This window comes from Symphalangus syndactylus, chromosome 5, assembly GCF_028878055.3.
Source record: "Symphalangus syndactylus isolate Jambi chromosome 5, NHGRI_mSymSyn1-v2.1_pri, whole genome shotgun sequence".
In the NCBI taxonomy this organism is placed as follows: Eukaryota; Metazoa; Chordata; class Mammalia; order Primates; family Hylobatidae; genus Symphalangus; species Symphalangus syndactylus.
Window position 1 is genome coordinate 37575702 of NC_072427.2, and position 18358 is coordinate 37594059.

The following is an 18358-nucleotide window of genomic DNA, read 5'->3' on the forward strand; positions in this document are numbered from 1 at the left end:
ACCTCTCTGAAATGAGTGCAGATCAGGGCACCCCAATAACTTTTCTGGAAGAAGAGTGCATTGGGGCCAGGCGTGGTGGCTCCTGCCTATAATCCCAGCATTTTGGGATGCCAAGGCAGGTGGATCACTTGAGGTCAGAAGTTCGAGACCAGCCTGGCCAACATGGTGAAACCCTATCTCTACTTAAAAAAAAAAAAAAAGATACAGACACACACACACACACACACACACATCAGCCAGGCATGGTGGCAGGCACCTGTAATCCCAGCTACTTGGGGAGCTGAGGCAGGAGAATCACTTGAACCCAGGAGGCAGAAGTTGCAGTGAGCCGAGATTGCACCACTGCACTCCAGCCTGGGTGACAGAGCAAGACTCCAACTCAAAAAAAAAAAAAAAAAGAATGCATTGGTCCTAACTGAGCCAAGGCCTCTGTCATCAGTGCTCCAGACCACTGCTCGTTCTCCCTCCCTAGAGAAGCCAAGGTCCTCCCAGAGGAGGACAGCTCAGACTGAAATCTTGGGAGCCACAGAAGCTGCCCATAGGACCTGTCTCTGAGCTGACTATGCTCATGCAGTCTTGGCCTGAAATACCCGCTCCCTCCACCCAGTTGGGATGTTGGGATTAATTCTCAATCTGCTTTCAGAATGCTGGTTTCCAATCTCAGTTCTGCCTCATAGATGATGTGGAATCTTGGGTGAATCTATTGCTACTTTGAGCTTAGATTTTTTAGTAACCATGGATTTGTCTGTCCAGTATACTTTGCCATCTCGCTTTTTCTGGTTCCTTTAGGAAAGTCCTCTCCTGTAATATGTGGTTTTGGTGGGGCTGTCAGTCATGGCGCCTTTCTCTTCCCAAGTCATGGAGCTGGGTGTGTGTCCCAAACTGAGCTAATTATAGCACCATATCCTCTAGACACTAGGACTGGTTCAGGGGTGGGCATGAACCAAAGCCCTGGACTTTTCTGCTGGATCTACTAAAGGAAGGCTGTCTCTCTCCCTTCAGAATCTATAAAGTATAAGCTTGGGACTGCTAGACAGGCAGAGAACCTCTTCTGCTGCAGGAAAGGAAAATGGAGTGAAGCAAAACTAAGAGAAGACAGAGAGAGAGCAGTAACATTGATTTGAGACCCTTGATCCAGCCATACTTGCAGACAGAACACCTTTGCACTTCCTAGTTACATGACCTTTTACATTCTATTTTCTGCTTCAGTTTGATTGTGTTGAATTTCTGTCACTTGCAGGTGAAAGAATCTTCAACTATACAATCTCTTTATCTATAAAAAATAAATACAATTTTGTACAAGACGAGTATTAAATTAGATCATGGATGTGAAAGTGATTTCAAAAATAGTAAAACACTATACATAGCACTTGTACATTGTTGGTAGGAATCTAAAATGATGCAGCAACTGTGGAAAACAGTTTGGCAGTTCCTCAAACGATTAAACATAAAATTACTATATGACCAGCAATTCCACTCCTAGGTGTATACCCAAGAGAACTGAAAACATACATTCATACAAAAACTTGTATGAACATTATGCTATGTTAATGAATGGTAGAACTGTTACCAGCAAGACTGGCAGCACAAATGTTCATAGCCACATTATTCACAATAACCCAAAGTGGAAACACCTAAATAAGTCTCACCTGATGAATGGATAAACAAAAGGTGGTAGAGCTATACAATGGAATGTTACTTGGCAATAAAAAGGAATGAAATACTGATACATGTTGCAACATGGATGAACCTTGGAAACATCATGCTAAGGGAAAGAAGCCAGACTCAAAAGGTCATGTATTGTATGATTTCATTTATATGCAATGTCCAGCATAGGCAAATCCATAGAGACAGAAAATAGATTTGTGGTTGCCAGGGACGGGTGGGAAGGAATGGGGAGTGGCTGCTCATGGTTACGGGGTTTCTTTTTGGGGTGATAAAAATATTGTGAAATTAGTGAGGATGATTTTACAATCTTGTGAATATACTAAAAACTACTGGATTCTATGGTATAGTTTATGGCATGTGAATAAATAAATCAGTTAAAACACTGTGTACATGTAAAGAATTATTATTATTATTCAACAGAAATCACAGCTTTCATAAAGCCCTTCACCAAATTCTCTGCAGTTCTCCAGCCTTAGAGTCTGGACTGTGCACTTGTCACTCATATGCTGCTGCCTTGTGTGTGATTTAAATAATGTTTAATACTGATGAAATAAATGGTTTTAAATAGATTAATAAATAACAGATTATGATTAAATAAATAAATACGTGGTTATGTCTTGTCTCCTTGGCTCCATCACCAGCTCCCCTAGTGTGGGGTTCTCCTTCCATGTGTCCTGCAGAGCACAGGGGCACAGTAGGCACTCTGTAGGATTTGTTGAAAGAACAAATGAGGGCACACCTCTCCCCTCACCCTCCCGTGTTACACAAAAGCACACAGAGTAATCCTCAGGACCCCCATTCCCCAGGCCCCTGTGAGGACGGTGAAGGTGAATGAATGGTAGAATTGTTACCAGCGAGACCAGCAGCAGCGCAGCTAGGACAGTGACCACAGTGCGCCCCTTCAGCAAGCAGCATGCAGACTCTGAGCACAAGCTGCAGACCACCCACACGTCAGAGGTGCCTGGGGCACCCACCAGCATGCCCTGATCCTTGGGGAATTTGCATTCTTTGCACGTGCTCCAGGTCATTCTGATGCACCTGGAGATTTGTGCAAGGCAGGGATGTGGGCTGCAGCCCATTCCGTAACTGTAGGGCTGTTCTACGTTCAACTCAGCTGGCTTAAACTCAACTCAATGAAGGGGACTCACTGTCACATAACTGGTAAGTCCCAAGGGGAGTGGGATTAAGGGGTGGCTTCATTCAGGGGTTCAACAAGATCCTCCATTCTGTCATCCAGTGTCCGCCTCATCTCAAGGCCAGATCCTCCTTCCCTACCCTGACCCTGTCAACTTCTGAGCCTACAAAGTTCCTCGTCCCAGCCTGGGAGAGGAGGCAGGAGAGGGAGAGGTGAGGAGAGTTAGTTCATTTGTTTATTTGTTCTAGGGCCTCTTTTAGAAAGGCAAGAAAGCTTGCTTCACGGAAAATCTTTTTCTTTTGTCATATTGCCCTTTCTGAAACTATGGGCTGGGAAGGGCAACATACTGATTCATTTCAGCCTGAACCGCATGCCTCCTTACACACACACACACACACACACACACACACACACACACACACAGCAGGGACGGAATCACCTTCCCCGAGTCTGTGGCTGAATGGGAGAGGTGAAGATACTGAAGTAAAACCCAGATAGCCAACCAAAAGATAGTGAGGCTGGGAGACGAGCACAAGCCCACTTCACTTATGTGAACCTGGGCCTTCTCAAACTCCAGCTCATCTTCAGGGGCCCTGACTGAACATCACCTCCTCTGGGAAGCCCTTCCAATACCTCCCAGATAGAAAACTCTATCCTCTGTGCACCCACACACCACCTGTACTCACCCATCCACCCACCCACCCACCTACTTTGTTCCTGGGTGTTGGGGGCTGAGTACTCCGTTGTGAACCAGAGATTTCTACCCTGATAGTGTTTTCAGTCTGCACAGGAGAGAAAAGTTAATCAAATGATCACACCAATTGATGCCTTGCTTCTCTACTAAGCACAATGAAGAGAAATGAGGGAGAGCGGGCTGGGGAATATCAGCATGTGTCTGGGACCCGACCTGGTGGGGACGGGAAGAGGGGGTGAAGGAAGCCTTTCCTGAGAAAGTGAGGGAAGGGCGCTCTGCTGTGGCTTTCCCTGCATCCTGGCCTTCCTACCCTCTGCCTCGGCTTCCTCCATTGCTGGAAAAGCCAGCCTCCACACGCGCGGTGGAGGTCCAGGGCCTGGATTTAAAGCTTTTGAGCTAAATGTGCATTGAATTTAACTGTCAGTGATTAGAAGGGGGAAAGAAGGTGGCAGGGTTCCAAAGAAGAGCTTCATGTTAGGTTAAGAGGGGGTGCACGGTGTCCCTGGGTGCTTTGGAATGCCTCAGGTGTGGAGGCTCAGGGAGTGGCAGTGGAGGCGAATCTGCATGTATTCCAGGGTCAGAAGAAACATTGTAGCCTCTACAATTCAAGCCGCAGGGTGGAGGGAGACACGGGGATGTCTCAGAATGGACCTTTGAGGGACATCCACTCACTTGGCCAAGGGAGACCTGCATTCCAGCAGGTGTTCCTGAGCCAGCTTGGGTACGCTCTGAGTTTTGTGAATCTCTTTTCACCGGGAAATGGGAAATAGAAACCACTTTTCCTGAACAGAATCTGATTGAGGCGGTGCGGTGCTACACTGGTGAGGGGGTTCCCAGCAGCGGTTCTCTGGAGTTTTCTCCAGAGGCTGACGTGGGGTTGGCGGAGAAGGAGCGCTGCGGAGGCACGTCGAGGCAGCGCGCCGCCTGCCCAGGTGGCAGAGCGGCCGAGACTGGCCCGGAGCCCGAGCCGGAGTGGTGTCCGGCGCCCCTCCCCGCCGCTCGAGCCCTCCCACTTCCTCTGAATGAGCCGCAGCTGTCAGGGAGCCCGGCGCCCCGCGCAGTGCAAGCTGCAGGCGCCGCGCCGAGGAGGCTGCCGCTCTGGCTTGCCGCCCCCCGCCGCCGCTGCACACCGGACCCCGCCGCCGCGCCGCGCCGCGGGCCATGGACCTGCCCAGGGGCCTGATGGTGGCCTGGGCGCTCAGCCTGTGGCCAGGTACGTGCCCACCCTCTGCCTCCCCTTGCCTCTCGGAGTCCCTCCCTGGGCCCTCGGGGCTTGGATCCAGCGGCCAGGATCAGGACGCGACGCTCCTCCCAGGGTCAGACCTTGGCTGCTCTTGGGGACTTGGGTCCCCCAGGGACTGGCCCCAGTCTAGCGGTTCAGTCAAGTTTCGCAAAAGAGGGAGGTGCGGAGGCTATTGAGAGCCGGGACTCTTTGGTGTGTTTGGGAAGAGTTGAAGAGGCTTGAGTTGAAAAGCGCCCAGAGCTGGTGGCCCTCCTGGGCGCCTTAGGTGCCTCCAAGGCCCACGCCGGGGTTCCCGCACGACTGCCAGGGGCACTCTGGTGTCCCGGGAGCGCCGAGGGCGCGCGGCCCCGGCTGGGGAAGGGAATCAGCGCCAAGAGAGTGTGCCCCGGCTGCCCTCCTGCCTGGCTCCGGGGAAGCATCTCAAAGTTTGGAGAGCCGGGCGCGGCGGCCCCGGAGGGCTGGAGGGTGGGGGTGAGGGCTGCCCAGAATCCCTCCGGCCAAAGACAGTGCAAAGCCCCGGGGCGATGGCCGGTAGGCGGGGGCTAGCCCTCGTCTGCCCGGCCAGAAGCGGCGGGAAGCAGCCGCACAGCGCAGGACCCCCGGAAACGTTACCTGACACCCGGGGTAGGGACCCGGCATCGCCTCCCAACCCGCGCTCGAAATTATGCAATTATTCAATAATTTGGGGAAAGCCGCCGTCGCCTAGACGCGCGCCGCCGCCTAATGCACTCCAGGTGTCTGGGCGCGGCAGGAACCTCCGTCCCGAGGGGCGCGCGGCCGGGAGCAGGAGGCCAGCCCTGAGCTCTCCGCCCTAGGGTACCCCGGCCCCGGCCGTCCCACACCAGGCGCCCCGGCTCCACCCTCCACGCGGGGCGGCCGCCAGTGATGCTGTTCTGTGGAAGGCGGCCGAGTGCTCCGGCAAGGGCCAGCGCCTCAGTTACTGGCCGGGTGTGGGCGCTCAACCTTGGCTCCCCTTCTGCGTGGGCTCTAGGCCCAAGCTGGGGCCGGTAGTGGGGGTCAGATGCGGTGGTAGTGGGAGAGGTGCCCTCAGGGAGCTCAGGTGGAGACCCCCATCCCGCAGCCGCTTGCCCCAGTCCCCGGGTACCACGCGAAGCAAGTCCACCCTCCTGTCGGCCTACAGAGGAGCTTCTCAGAGGGCCCATGGTTGAAAGGGCCTCTGGCTAGTGGAATCCTAGAGTCACAGTTTGAAACAATCATTGATGCACTGAGTTGTGGGGGCTTGGAAGGGAGAGCAGGGGAAGAACTGCCACCAGGCCAACATGCATCTAGAAGCCAGCTGTGGGAGGAGGCCAAGCCCATTTAGGTGCATTTAGACAGGAGGGGAGAATCTTCTCCAGGAACTGTCCTCATATCACTAGGAGATCCAGCCACAAGAAAAGAGACACACTCCTGTGTGACTCCAGATAGGTGGCTCCATCAGAACCTTGGGAAGGAGTGGCTGCCTTTGGGGCTAGGGACAGCCTGGACCTCAGGAAGCTAAGAGCAATGGCTTTGGAATCAGACCTGGCTTCCACTTCTGGCTCTGCACCCTGCTAGCTGTTCAATCTCAGACTGGTTATGCAACCTTTCCAACAGGTTTCCTTACGTGAAGAATGGAGACACAAATTCCGTGTCCGTAAAGTTGTCAGGATGCAGTAAGGCACTGTAAGAAAGGCCCTTAACACAGGGCTGGGTGCACAGTAGGCTTTAATCAATGGTTGTTAATGTTGTTGCTACTCAAGGAGGAGGGGGCGGAGAGCAAGGACATTAAAGGACCTCTGAAGACACAGGATTTGTGACTCAGAGCTCCTCTTACATGGCGAAAACCACTCCTGAGTTATGTCTGGTCAGTTGCATTCTTGAAATATGGGATTCATTAAACATATCAATCAATGTTGGAACAACCACATCTGCTTGCAAGGAGCTGGGGGTGGGGCCCTAGCATGTGTGCAGTCTGGGTCCTGCCTGTAACTGAGAACAAGCCAAGGCCAGGGAAAGCTAAACAGAGGCACCAGGGAGTGAATGGTGTGGGGAAACCAAGGGCTGGGTGTTCAAACAAGAGAAGTTCAATTTCAGCCAGATAAGCAAGGAAGGCTTCCTGGAGGAGGAGATATCATTTGAACTGGCCCTGAAAAAGTGTGTAGAGTGTGCATGGGCCTTAAAGTGGGAATGTTCATATTTTGGAGTGTTATTTTCTGAGACTAGTTAAAGCAGATGATGAATATTTTAAAACCACTCTGGTCAGTGTGGACTTTGAAGACTAGAAGGGTCTCAGGGATCACTGGGTTCACTCCTCAGGCTCCAGAACAGGACTGATGTTGATACCTCATCCGTGCATCACATGAATTCAGTGTGAGGATTACCAGGAAGCTTGTCTACTGGTGATGGCAGTTTGGCTGGGCAGGGAACCTGTCAGAGGCCAAGTTGAGGGTGAGACCTCAGAGCATCTACTGTCCCAGAGCCCCCAGAGCTCCAGCTGCAGGCTGGACAGCGTGATGGGGTAGACAAAAGTATCAGGAAAGCCTAAAAAGAGAAGTAATCAAGTCCAAAGAGAGAGAAGATCCATTGACCAGAGCTTTACAGTCATAACCTATCTGTAGTAAGGGTGATGATTCTTAGAAGCGTAATCTTTGCTGAGCACCTGTTATCTGCCAGGCTCCATAAACACACAAAGTGAGATCAGACACAGTGTAAGGGTGGAGGCCCTGGAGTTTCACTGCCTGGGATTGGCCTAGGCCCTGCCGGTTAGGGCTCTGTGCCCTTGGCAAGTTACTCCATGGCTCTGTGTCTCAGTTTCCTCACCTACAAAGTGGGGGTAATAATAGAACTTAGAGTTATCACAAAGATTAATGCTTAGAAAGTGCCAGGCATGTATTAAGCACTCAAGGAGGTTGTCTTTCTTCTCCAACATCGTCAGCAGCAGCAGCAGCACTCAAGATATTGACTATTCAGGATCTAAGGACACAGAGATAGAACTTTCAAACTCAAGTTCACAAGAGAAGTTTAGAGGAAGTGCATTGAAGAATCAGAGGAGACATACATGCCAGGGCCCCAAATAAGTGAAGACTTTCCTAGCCCCTCCCCTAAAGCCCTGGCCCAAACTCTTGATCATAATAAGAACTCAGGGTTGTTTTGTTTGTTTGTTTACCATTGGGGCTGTTTTGAAGTCAGTATGCTCTTGATGTGAGTGTAGTGTGGTGTGGAAAAGGAGAAGGCCCATACCATTCAACATGGCCCTTGTGGGTGGGGGTCCTACCCAACAGAAAGCATCCTGTGGAAAAGCACAATGCTAGACACCACAGGTGTACAAAGGCTACAGAGGTCCAAGACTTGCTCCCAGCCTCTCCTTCCCAGTGGAGAGCAGGGAAGAAGGGAAAGTTTGTCACTTCACCACCCCATTGCCCACCTTGACAGCCAAGCCCCTCAGCTGCCATTGGCTGAGGAGCTTCTGGATCTTTCCATATCACAAGCAGGCCCTGGAGTCTCACTCTTTTTCTACTTACTCACCATGCCCCCATCTCTACCCCACAGTGGACCCCCAAAGAGGGGATGTCTATCTCCATGCTCTTCCCACCATTCTCAGCCCATCCACACAGGGCTGTGAGCCCTGGAAGAACTCAGACAGTATCTTACCTCTCAGCCTGGCCCTCTCTGAACCTCTTTTTCTACCCTCCTGTAGTGGGGAGCTCTTCCTTCTAACAGCAGGGACTTTCCCTTCCATTCTCCCTCCCTTCCACCAACACCCCCAGCTCCTATCACTTAGGATAGAAATATGTTCTAAGCTGAGCTGGCTTTGCTCTTGCTATGTAGAAGGGAATTTGAGGAATTTTAAAAGCCCCTGTTTCTTCTCCACAATGCCTGACTTTGGGTGTTATTGTCTCACCATGGGCTTCCAGAGCTTACTTTGGGAGTCAAAGTTGAACATTGTTCTAGGATCCATCATAACCCTCCCCAGGCAGTGATGGGCTCTGGCTGACTCAGGGAAGGTCAGCTATAAAATGAGCCTTAAAAATCCTCTAATACGGTTCAAAAATGGTATCTCTGCTGATCCTCATCACTGAAGTCCCCTTCCACGCCCACCCACTCCCCACCAACTGTATGTAGGCTACCACCAAGGATTCATAGCCATTTGGAACTTTTCCCTAAGCAGCTGTGAGCTCCAAAGACACCCACACATCTTCAGCATGGAGTGCTTTCTATAGGAGCTGTGGTCCAAGGGCAACCCTCCACAACCCCATTATACAGATCCTAACTGTGTGAATTCTTTGTCAAATGCCCATTAAGTTTGTTACCACTGACAGGAGAAGGAGAGGGGGAGACTGGTGCTGGTCATATTGTAAATCTAAAATAACTGAGCTGCAGAAAAATTCCATGGAGAGTTTTCATACTATATACTTAAGATCTGAGTCACACGACGTGTAAAATCCCACCTGGAGGAAAAAGTCAGTGAGGCCAAACCCCCTCCCTGCTGTCTCTCACTTCCTCCTTCACTGAAGCACTCACCAAGCAGCAGAAATAATCGGCATGTGCATGGGCTTAGGACCCAGACTGCCCAGATGCAAATCGTTTCTACCTGGGTGACTCTGGATAAGCCCCCAGGCCTCATTTTTCTCAACTGTAAAATGGGCAGAATAACAACTTCATAGGACGACAATCAGGTTAAATGGTCCATATGTAATTCATTTGTGTCAAGTGCTGAGAACAGTGTCTGGCACCCAATAAGCCCTCAGCTAACAGAAGCATTATTACTCTTCCCATCATTTAATATTTGATTGATGTCAGGCACTGTGTCAAGCACTTTCTCACATCTCAATAAGGCCTTGCTACAGTTGCACGAAGTCACTACTACAATTCTGCCATTACCAGGTTACACATAGAAAGTTAAATGTCTCATCCAAGGTCATGTTGATAGAGGAAGAGGCATTGTTGGGATTTGTCTGACCCCAAGGCCACTGCTTTTTTTTTTTTTTTTTTTTTTTTTTTTTTGAGACAGTCTTGCTCTGTCGCCCAGGCTGGAGGGCTGTGGCATGATCTCGGCTCATTGCAACCTCCACCTCCCAGGTTCAAGTGATTCTTCTGCCTCAGCCTCCTGAGTAGCTGGGATTACAGGCCTGTGCTACCATACCCAGCTAATTTTTGTATTTTTAGGAGAGATGGGTTTTCGCCATGTTGACCAGGCTGGTCTTGAACTCCCGACCTCAGGTGATCTGCCTGCCTTGGCCTCCCGCAGTGCTGGGATTACAAGGGCCACTGCTTTTAATCCATGCACCATACTCTCTTCAGGAAATGGACCTTGAGGGCACAGAAAGACAGTAAGTTGTCCTTGTTGAAGGAGCTGTCTTCAACAGCTGAGGAATGGAGGAATTGGGGAATTGTTGGGGAATTGAGATCAATATGCAGACAGCCACCCCCACAGGGCACCAGCTTCTAGGCTCAGCTAGACAGTGACTCCTCCGACAAGATGCTGGCTTGGTGGAAGTGGTCCTTCTATGATGCCTCATTATGTGAGACCATCTCTCCCCCTCCCTGCTCCCCACCCAGCTCAGGGCCCACCGGGCTCTGCCACCTGCCCCCAGGTGCCCAATACTCTGGAACACTTAATTCCTAGGAGCTGTCATTCCAGCCCATTCTCAGGGTCAACGTTTGGCGATCTTCTCCTGCCTGCCCCACCTGCTCCCATTCTGCTAATCAGAACCTGCTCTGAGCTTCAGGCCTAATGAGTTAACTCATGCTGAACCGTGCTAGTAAGTGATGACAACGTGATGTGTTCTACCCAAAGGGATTTCCATTTCAACTGGCTGTGCCTTCAGCCCAAGGAATAAAGGGCTAATGGTGGGACATCAGGCACCAGGGCCAGCCAACAGGTGAAATAGGTGAGACTGGAAGACCCACCTGGTGTAGTCCAACCACTAATCACTGGTCAGATACTCCCTACCCCAGCCCTTGTTGCTGATGGGCAGCCTCATTCTATAACGTAGAAGGACCCAGCTTGTGGCTTGGGTGATGCAGCTCTAAAGCGGGCAGAGGTTTTTCCACGTGGCATGTGGGGTGAATTAGGCAAGTTGCTATAGCAATGCACTCCGGGATTCCAAACAAGATGACACAGAGAAGGGGTTCCTGCCTGCGCAGCTGGGGCTGACAGCTTTCTTCCCCCAGCAGCATCACTCAGCTGGGCCAGACAACCAGAAATCCTGACCCTGCGGATTTTCAGGGCCCGTTTCTTCCCTGAAGATCAGAGGACTGGGCCTGAGGAAGGTGATGGAAAAATTGTGAAATGGGCAAGTGGGTGTAGCTCTTGACAGTCTGCAAAGAGCACTCCCGATATTGCTTCTGTCAGTCAGGCCAGGCCAGGTGAGGCCAGAGGTCCTGCTGAGACAAGTGTGTCCATTAGATGGATGGAGAAACTGAAGCCCTTGCCCCCACATCCCCCAGGCAGAAGGGCACAAAGCAGTCTCCATTCCCTCTCTATCTCCTGGAATTGCTCTCTCCCTGGCACTCATGGTCCCTGCATTCAGAGATAGGTGGCCATCATAAAGTCCCATGAATAGTTTGTAGACAGGGTTCTCTGAGTTTATTCAAACCACATACGACACATGCAGGACCAGTTACTTAATCTGAAGGACTCAGTGCAAAATGAAAATGTGAGACCCCCTTGTTTTAAAATTACTAAGAATTTCTAGATGGCCACAGCAGGGCATCCACCAAGTGCAGGGCCTTTCTGAACATGAGGCCCTCAGCCACTGTACAGGCCAAGCGCTCATCAAACCAGCCCTGCTCACATGGCTCTCCCCATGGGCCTGTTGTTTGGCCCATGTCTGTAAAGTGATCCCACTTTACAGATGAAAAAACCGAGAGGCCTGTCCATTTCACCAGCATGTGCTGAGCACCCACTAAACCCCAGGTACCTCCAAGTTCTGGGAATTCCAAATTAGATAAAGCACAGTCTCTGCCTCAAGAAACACGGAGAAGGTGCCCCACAGATCCCACAGACTGCAGGGCTCATTCCAAACACTGATGTACACGGAGGCCAGGGGTGTCTGTGGGGCAGATCTAATGGCACATGCCAGGGCTGTGAGGTCATTTTTAAGCCATGGAATTAAGATGCTTCTGTCTCCATTGTTGCCTCAAGACTGCTTTGGGAACCTTTTTAGGGGATCTCTGCATCTTCAACATTGGGCTCTGGAGCTTCCACCTTGGCAGACTTGAGAAGCTGGGACTTAAAATTCCTGGCCTTTCGGCAGCCCCAAGTATTTGTATTGGCATAGTCCTCCAGGGTGAGCACTTCTAAATAAGGGGTGACTCTGTTCACCTGCCCACGTGGGCTTCCCATCTCTTTCTGGCATGGAATTGTAGAGGGTCAGCGCTAGGAGGGAAGGCAGGGACCAGCAGATCCAGTGGTCCTCCATCCTGGGTGAGCGTGAGAATGATGATGTAGAAGAAAACTGTCATGCAGACCCCACCCTAGAACACATCGTCACTCTCCACATTGGGGCCCAGCAGGGACATTTTTTGAAGCTGTCCAATAATTCTAATGGGCATCCAAGATGGAGGATCACTGGTATAATGTAAACCTAGTCCCCAGTCAAGCAAAAAAAAAAAAGCAAACACTCTCCAGGGAAGGAAAATGACTTGCCTAGGGTCACACAACACCAGTGGTAAAGCCAAGATTTAACCAGTTCTCCTGATTCTCAATCCTTCTGGAACTGCCCAGCCTGCAATGCCACAGGATTCACAGCTGGGTTGGGCTGGAGACACAGCTTGAGAGTTTGAGAAGCTGAGTGCAAGGTGGACTTTACAGATTGGAGCTGGTAGGTGGGGAGTGATTCACTGGTGATACTCTCTATGTCCCCTACAAGGCATAAGCTACTTGATCCCTGTGTGGCCCCAAGGGGGAGACCAGAAAAACCAAAGAGGAGCTATAGATAGATTGATTTGGCTGAGGATGCCAGTCAGAGCTGTCCACAGACAGATGCACCAGCACTGAGGTGGGCGGTTCTCTGAGTTTCTCAGAGGTGTTGGCAGGGGATGGTCGAAGTCCATTAGGGTCATTCCAACCCTGTGATCTTGGGCCCTGCTGAAGTTGAAGTGAGGGTTCAGGTGAAGGAAGCACCTGACTCAGGATGGGACACCGATAACGCCAAGCCCAGGCTGGTGAGGAAGGAATACTCCATCAATAAGAAGGAGGAGGCTGGCCTGGGGGGTGGGCCAAGCAGTGGGACCCCTAGGACCTCCCTGAGGTCCCCAGCTCAGGTTTCATTGTCCCTCTTGCCCCCATTCATCCAGAGCTTTCTCCACAGCCGTCAAAGTGAGGCTCAAAAACAAACGGAGTTGTCTTCCTTGCTTCCTTAAATCCTCAGTAGCTGTCTACTACCACTGGGTTGAGTCCAGACTCTTTGACAGAGCCCACCAGACCGGGTAGGAATGGCCAGCCCTGGCCTGCACTCAGGACTCACCTCTAACAGAGCCATACGTTTGGGCACCTGCACACCCCAACAGCAGCCCCAATGAGACTGAGCTTCTTAGTTTCTTAAACACACTGAGCTGTCCCTGGCCTTCACTCCTATTGTTGCCTATGTCTGATTCTACCCTCCCCCTCATTTCTCCTGGCTGCCCCCCACTTATTCTTCAGGCCTCTGCTTGGTCACCACTTCCTCCTGAAAACTTCCCCTGACCTCCTCAGTCAGTCAAGTGGGGCCCCACTTGGGTGATTCCAAGGTGTCCTGTACTTCCCCCGCCATACAGTATTCCAGCTGCCTGGACATCTCCCCTACTGCAAAGGGAGCACCAGGAGAACAGGGACCATATCTCTAATTAGCCACTGTATCTCCGGGTCTTGCACAGCGCCAGACATAGCAAGTGCTCAGTTAAGACGTGTTGAATGAACCAAAGAACTCTCTGTCCAAGTAAATGGAAAGCTATTTAAGGGCAGGGTAGATGTCTTAAATTTCTTTGCACATGCACTCCAGGAGGTAATAGCGCAATAGCCTTTGCGAATCAGGCCGTGGGGGATGCTCTGGGGGATAAAAGATGAGAAGAGGTAACTCCTGCCTTTCAAGGAGCTTGTGGTTTAGCAGGAGAGAGATTTTTGGATAAATAACTACAATGCAAGGGAGGAAGTAATGACTATGAGACAGCTACAGATAAAGGACTCTGGGATTTGAGAGGTGGGAGAGAGATTATTTGTAAATGCAAGAAGGACTGGGTCTGGCAGCAAGAGGGTTAGGTAGAGAGTTCACCTGGGCAAACTGCCTGAGGTTTGGTGGCCAGGATGCTGAAGTGTGTGCTGTGAGGAATGGCAAGAACAGAACAGTGGGCTGAGGCCTCTGAGAGGAAACTGAAAGCCAACCAAGGCATTTGGATTTAGCAGATGAGAGCCATGGAAGGTTTTTGAGGGAGAGCAGTGACATGTTCTATCTGTGCTTGGAGGAGCTTCCTCACGTGGGAGGGGGAGGCTGGATACAGCAGGGCTACGATGGGGAGCAGGTAGAATGATAAGATGGCTACTGCAGCGACCCAGCAAGGGGACACCAGAGTGAAATGAGGTGGTGAGATGCAAAAGGAGTGAACCCAGGGGGATAGAATTTAACAGGGCCCGGTCACCAGAGAAGGAAAGGTGTCTGGGAGACCAAGGACGGTGTCACCAGCCTTAAGAGAGGCGTGAGAGGATGAGAGGTTTGACAGGGGAAGTTGAGTCAGGCCTGAATGTTGACTCTGCAGTGCTCGTGGGCAGGTGGAGGTGGCCCTCAGGCAGTGGAGAGTGTTGCTTGGGAGCGTGCAAGTGAGTAGTAGGACTTGGGGTGATTTGACTGGGAGCTTTCACACAGACGTGCCTGAGTGGTGCGGGCCTGAGTGAGAGGGAGCCCCCCACAGCACAGAGCCTCTATCCCTCCACCCCTTTTCAGGCCCAGAAGCAGTGATTCATGCCCCAAACTTAAAGAGAATTCAAATTCTGACTTTAAAAGCCTTTTAGAACAGAAGAAACCAACCAGAGGGCCAGGCCAGACCACAAGCCAAACATCAGCTGTGGAATGTGCTTGCTGCTGACGGTGAAGCCAGCCAGGGGCAAAGGCACCGGCAGGCTTGCCAGCAGGCCCTGCCATCGTCCTGAACATGTCCCAGTTGCCACCGAGAGTACCACCGCTCTTAACTCTCTTTTAAAAAATTTTTAATCAACACATAATAATAATAGTAATACATATTTATGGGCTACATAATGTCCTCTCTTTTCAGCGTGGATCTGTCTGCATTCTAGCCCATCTGAAACCCAGCCCCTCACCCCCACCCCCCACCCAGGCTGGCCCCACATCACCTTTGTGTGAAGGCTCTGATTTCCCATCTATCTCCCCCACTCTGCTCAGCCCCAAAGAGGAAGACCAGAAGGCAGGTTACATGAGGGGTCAGGGGACAGAAAAGCTCTCATGGCCTGTGGCCACAGCCCCCTCACTGGCCTCCTTTCATCTGCCCTTGTACCTTGAGGCTCTCCCACCCAGCAGCCAGAGGACTGCCACCAGAATGTAGGTCACATCATGTCATGTCCCTGCTCTGCTCCAAACCCTCCAGGGCTCCCCGCTTACTCTGAGTAAGAGGTCCCGTGTGATCTGGCTCCCCTGCCTTTCTGACTTCATCCTCTGTGCCTTCCCCACTGGCTCACTCCGCTCCACCCCTGGGGCCTCCGGGCTGTTCTTCAAACACATCAGGCACCTCAGACTTTGCACTTGCTGTTTCTTCTGCCTCGAATGCTCTTCCCCGAGAACCTCTTTCATTTCTTGCAGGTCTTTACTCCAACATGCTTCTCCCATTGAGGCCTTGCCTTGGTCTCCTACCTAAAATTCAACCCCCCTGCATGCATTCACATGCATAAACTCCCCTTCTATCCCCCTTCCCTGCTTTAGGTCTCTCCGAGGCTTTTAATACTATCTCACATTATTACCTGTTTTATTTATTCATGTTGTATATTGCCTGCTCCAATAGAATGTAATCATGAGAGCAAAGATTTTTGTCTGTAGAGTTTACTTACGCATCCCAGGGCCCAGAGCAGTGCTTGGCCAGAGTGCACAAGTGATAAATAGTTCAAGAATGAATCAACCAATCAGTTAAAATCTCCCCACCAGCCTGTCACAGTTGCTAGAAATCCCATTTACTAATCAATCACTCCTTTTAGATAAGCCAATCATCCTTCTTACGACCCCAGGCCACTAGGTGGGTATACATTCAGTCCTGACTTTTCCCTGTCCACTTGTTATCAAAGGCTTTCTTTCCAGACAAGAAGAGATTGGTGGCCACTGAGCATCACTTACAAATGGGCAGGGCAAGGAAGGTTGCTGAAGGGAGGAAGGGCTCTGGAAGGGAGGGGAACCTTAGAAAGGAGTAAATTGGCTCACAGCAGGCAGTCCAGGTCAGCCCAACTGGCCCCATGCTATTCATCACTATTTACTATGACTCTGAGATGATACAAGGAGACAGGGGAATGGCCTTGTTTTTACACAGTGAAAACCTAGTTATATAATGGGACTTCCTAGGAAACAAGGGGGCGGGCGGCATGCAGCAGAAATTTTAAATGCCTCATTTCCCACAAAAGGGTAGTGATTCAGACATCATCCATATGCCACACAATGTGGCCATGTTGTTTAGCACCCAAGAAGGAGCTAGGAGTGCCCAGAGAAGATGGTGGGAGCTGAACATAGACCCCAGATTACAGTCCAATCCCTGGGAACCACCAAACCAGAATCTGCCCTGGTGGCTTGGGAGATGACATGAAACCCATTGCACAGGTGGAGAGACTGAGTCTGAGCCTAACGAAGTCCATATTAGGGGGCTGTTCCACTGACATAAGGTTTCAACACTGGTCTCGACACTTAATGGCAACAGTAATTCTAGCTAACATAGAAGTTAAGTAACTTAGCCAAGATCACCCGGATGATAAAGTCACAGCCTGGCGTTTGAAGCCAGGCAGTCTGACTCCAGAGACGGCAATTCTGAGAGGTCAAGTGTCTTGCCCAAGGTCATACATCTGCTGCCAAACAAGAGAGCCAGAATCCAAACCTCTCAAGACTTCCATTCAATCTCTTCTAAAATAAACGTTCGGCCTTCATGTTTCTAAAAGCCCTTTAGGGGCTATGCTTCCATGCTGCCATGAACATTTCCTGAGCCAGAACCTCAATCCTGATTATAAACCCAGATGTACCAGGAGAAAGAAGTTGACAACAGGGACTCTATTTCCAAACAATGGGTACACTCAGTGCAGGGGTGGCCCTTCCTCATCCACAGGTTCATGAGGGGTCCTGGGCCTCAGGGGCTCCCTGAGAGGCCTCAGCACCAAGGGTCTGCCTGGGAGGGCCCTTAACAGAGCCTGAACATCCCAAACAAATGGCCACCCTAGGCTTGCATCCCTCCAGTGACGGGGGCTCACCACTTTGCATGGTAGTCCTTCATTTTCTAGCAAAGGCAGACGGAGTCATGAACCCTTGACTCCTTTAAGGACCTAAAAGTAGCAGTAGACAGTTGAGATGGTTTTGCAACCATGAAAAACTGGCCTGTACTGAAAACCAAAAAGACCTCTGCATAACCCTCAGAGAACAAAAACACTTCCACTCCCCAAAGTCTGCCATCCCCACCAAGCCTAGACGATGGCATCTGGTGGATCTATGTGAAATTCCATGCAGCCAGAGAACTTTTCAGATGGGTGTGGGGTATATCCACTGGAGGGCGGGCCCTGCAGGCTTAGAAGGGAAGGGCCCCCGCAATTCCTTTTTTTAGTTTGCATTCAAAGATCAGGGCAGACTGGCCCAGTAGTTCTCTGGGTCCTCTTCACCCTACTTCCTCTCGTCTGAGGGAAAGCCCTGCCACAAATTGCATATCCTGAGCCTTGTCTTGCTCTTATGTTGCCCAAACACTCTCTGGGCTGGGGCTCATCCCACATGCACAGGGCTCTTGATCCACACACCCATGACAAGCAGGAGACAAGCTTAGGAGTTGGAAAACCAAAACCAAACTGTCTGAGCTCTTTGAGATGGTTAGTATGCCAGGAAAGGGAGGGACTCACTGTCCAATTCAGCTCCAGTTGAAATGGCCTGAAGCCAGAATCAGTGGGGGCAGGGCCGCCACGTACAGCTGTACCGGCTGTGCACTATATGATTTACATACAATGTAAACAGCATCCTCTGCAGTTGTGTAGTAAAGTGACCTAAGGAAGGGGGTGGGGGGGGTAAAGAAAGTGATAAAGGTGTACATAAATGGGCATTTAAAAATCCTATACAGGGACTTAAAGCATCTAGTCCTATGTGTGACTTTCACAGATAAGGCAACTGAGGGCCATGTGAAGTAAGAAACTGGTCCAAAGTTGCAAAGCAATTTAGAAACCATACTGGCAATAGAACCAGGACTTCTGAAGCCAAATCCAGTACTCTAAGTTCCTTCCCTCCCTGAGGCTCTATCACTTTCCCCTTTAACCCCTTATTGGCAGGTTAGTGTTTTAGAAGCGTGAATACTTCTATTCATTTTTTTCCATCTCATTTAACAAATGTATATAGATCACCTATTGTGAGCTAGGCATTGTTCTAGATGCTAAGGATAAAGTGGAGAGACAGACACACTGATTCTGCCTCTTGGGATGGGATGG

General features: G+C 50.7%; 1 protein-coding gene across 3 annotated transcripts in view; it reads left to right on the top strand.

The window, feature by feature from the left end:
- Positions 1 to 4332: 4332 nt before the first annotated feature.
- Positions 4333 to 18358, top strand: part of ITGA11 (integrin subunit alpha 11) — a 132916-nt gene continuing 118890 nt past the window's right edge. For 2 of the 3 annotated variants that reach the window (XM_063638813.1, XM_063638812.1), the window contains exon 1: positions 4359 to 4710. In XM_063638813.1, the coding sequence (XP_063494883.1) occupies positions 4659 to 4710 (52 nt within the window). In that variant the 5' untranslated portion in view covers positions 4359 to 4658. Of the gene's footprint in view, positions 4711 to 18358 lie in introns of all 3 variants that reach the window. The other variant, XM_063638814.1, reaches the window with a different exon arrangement.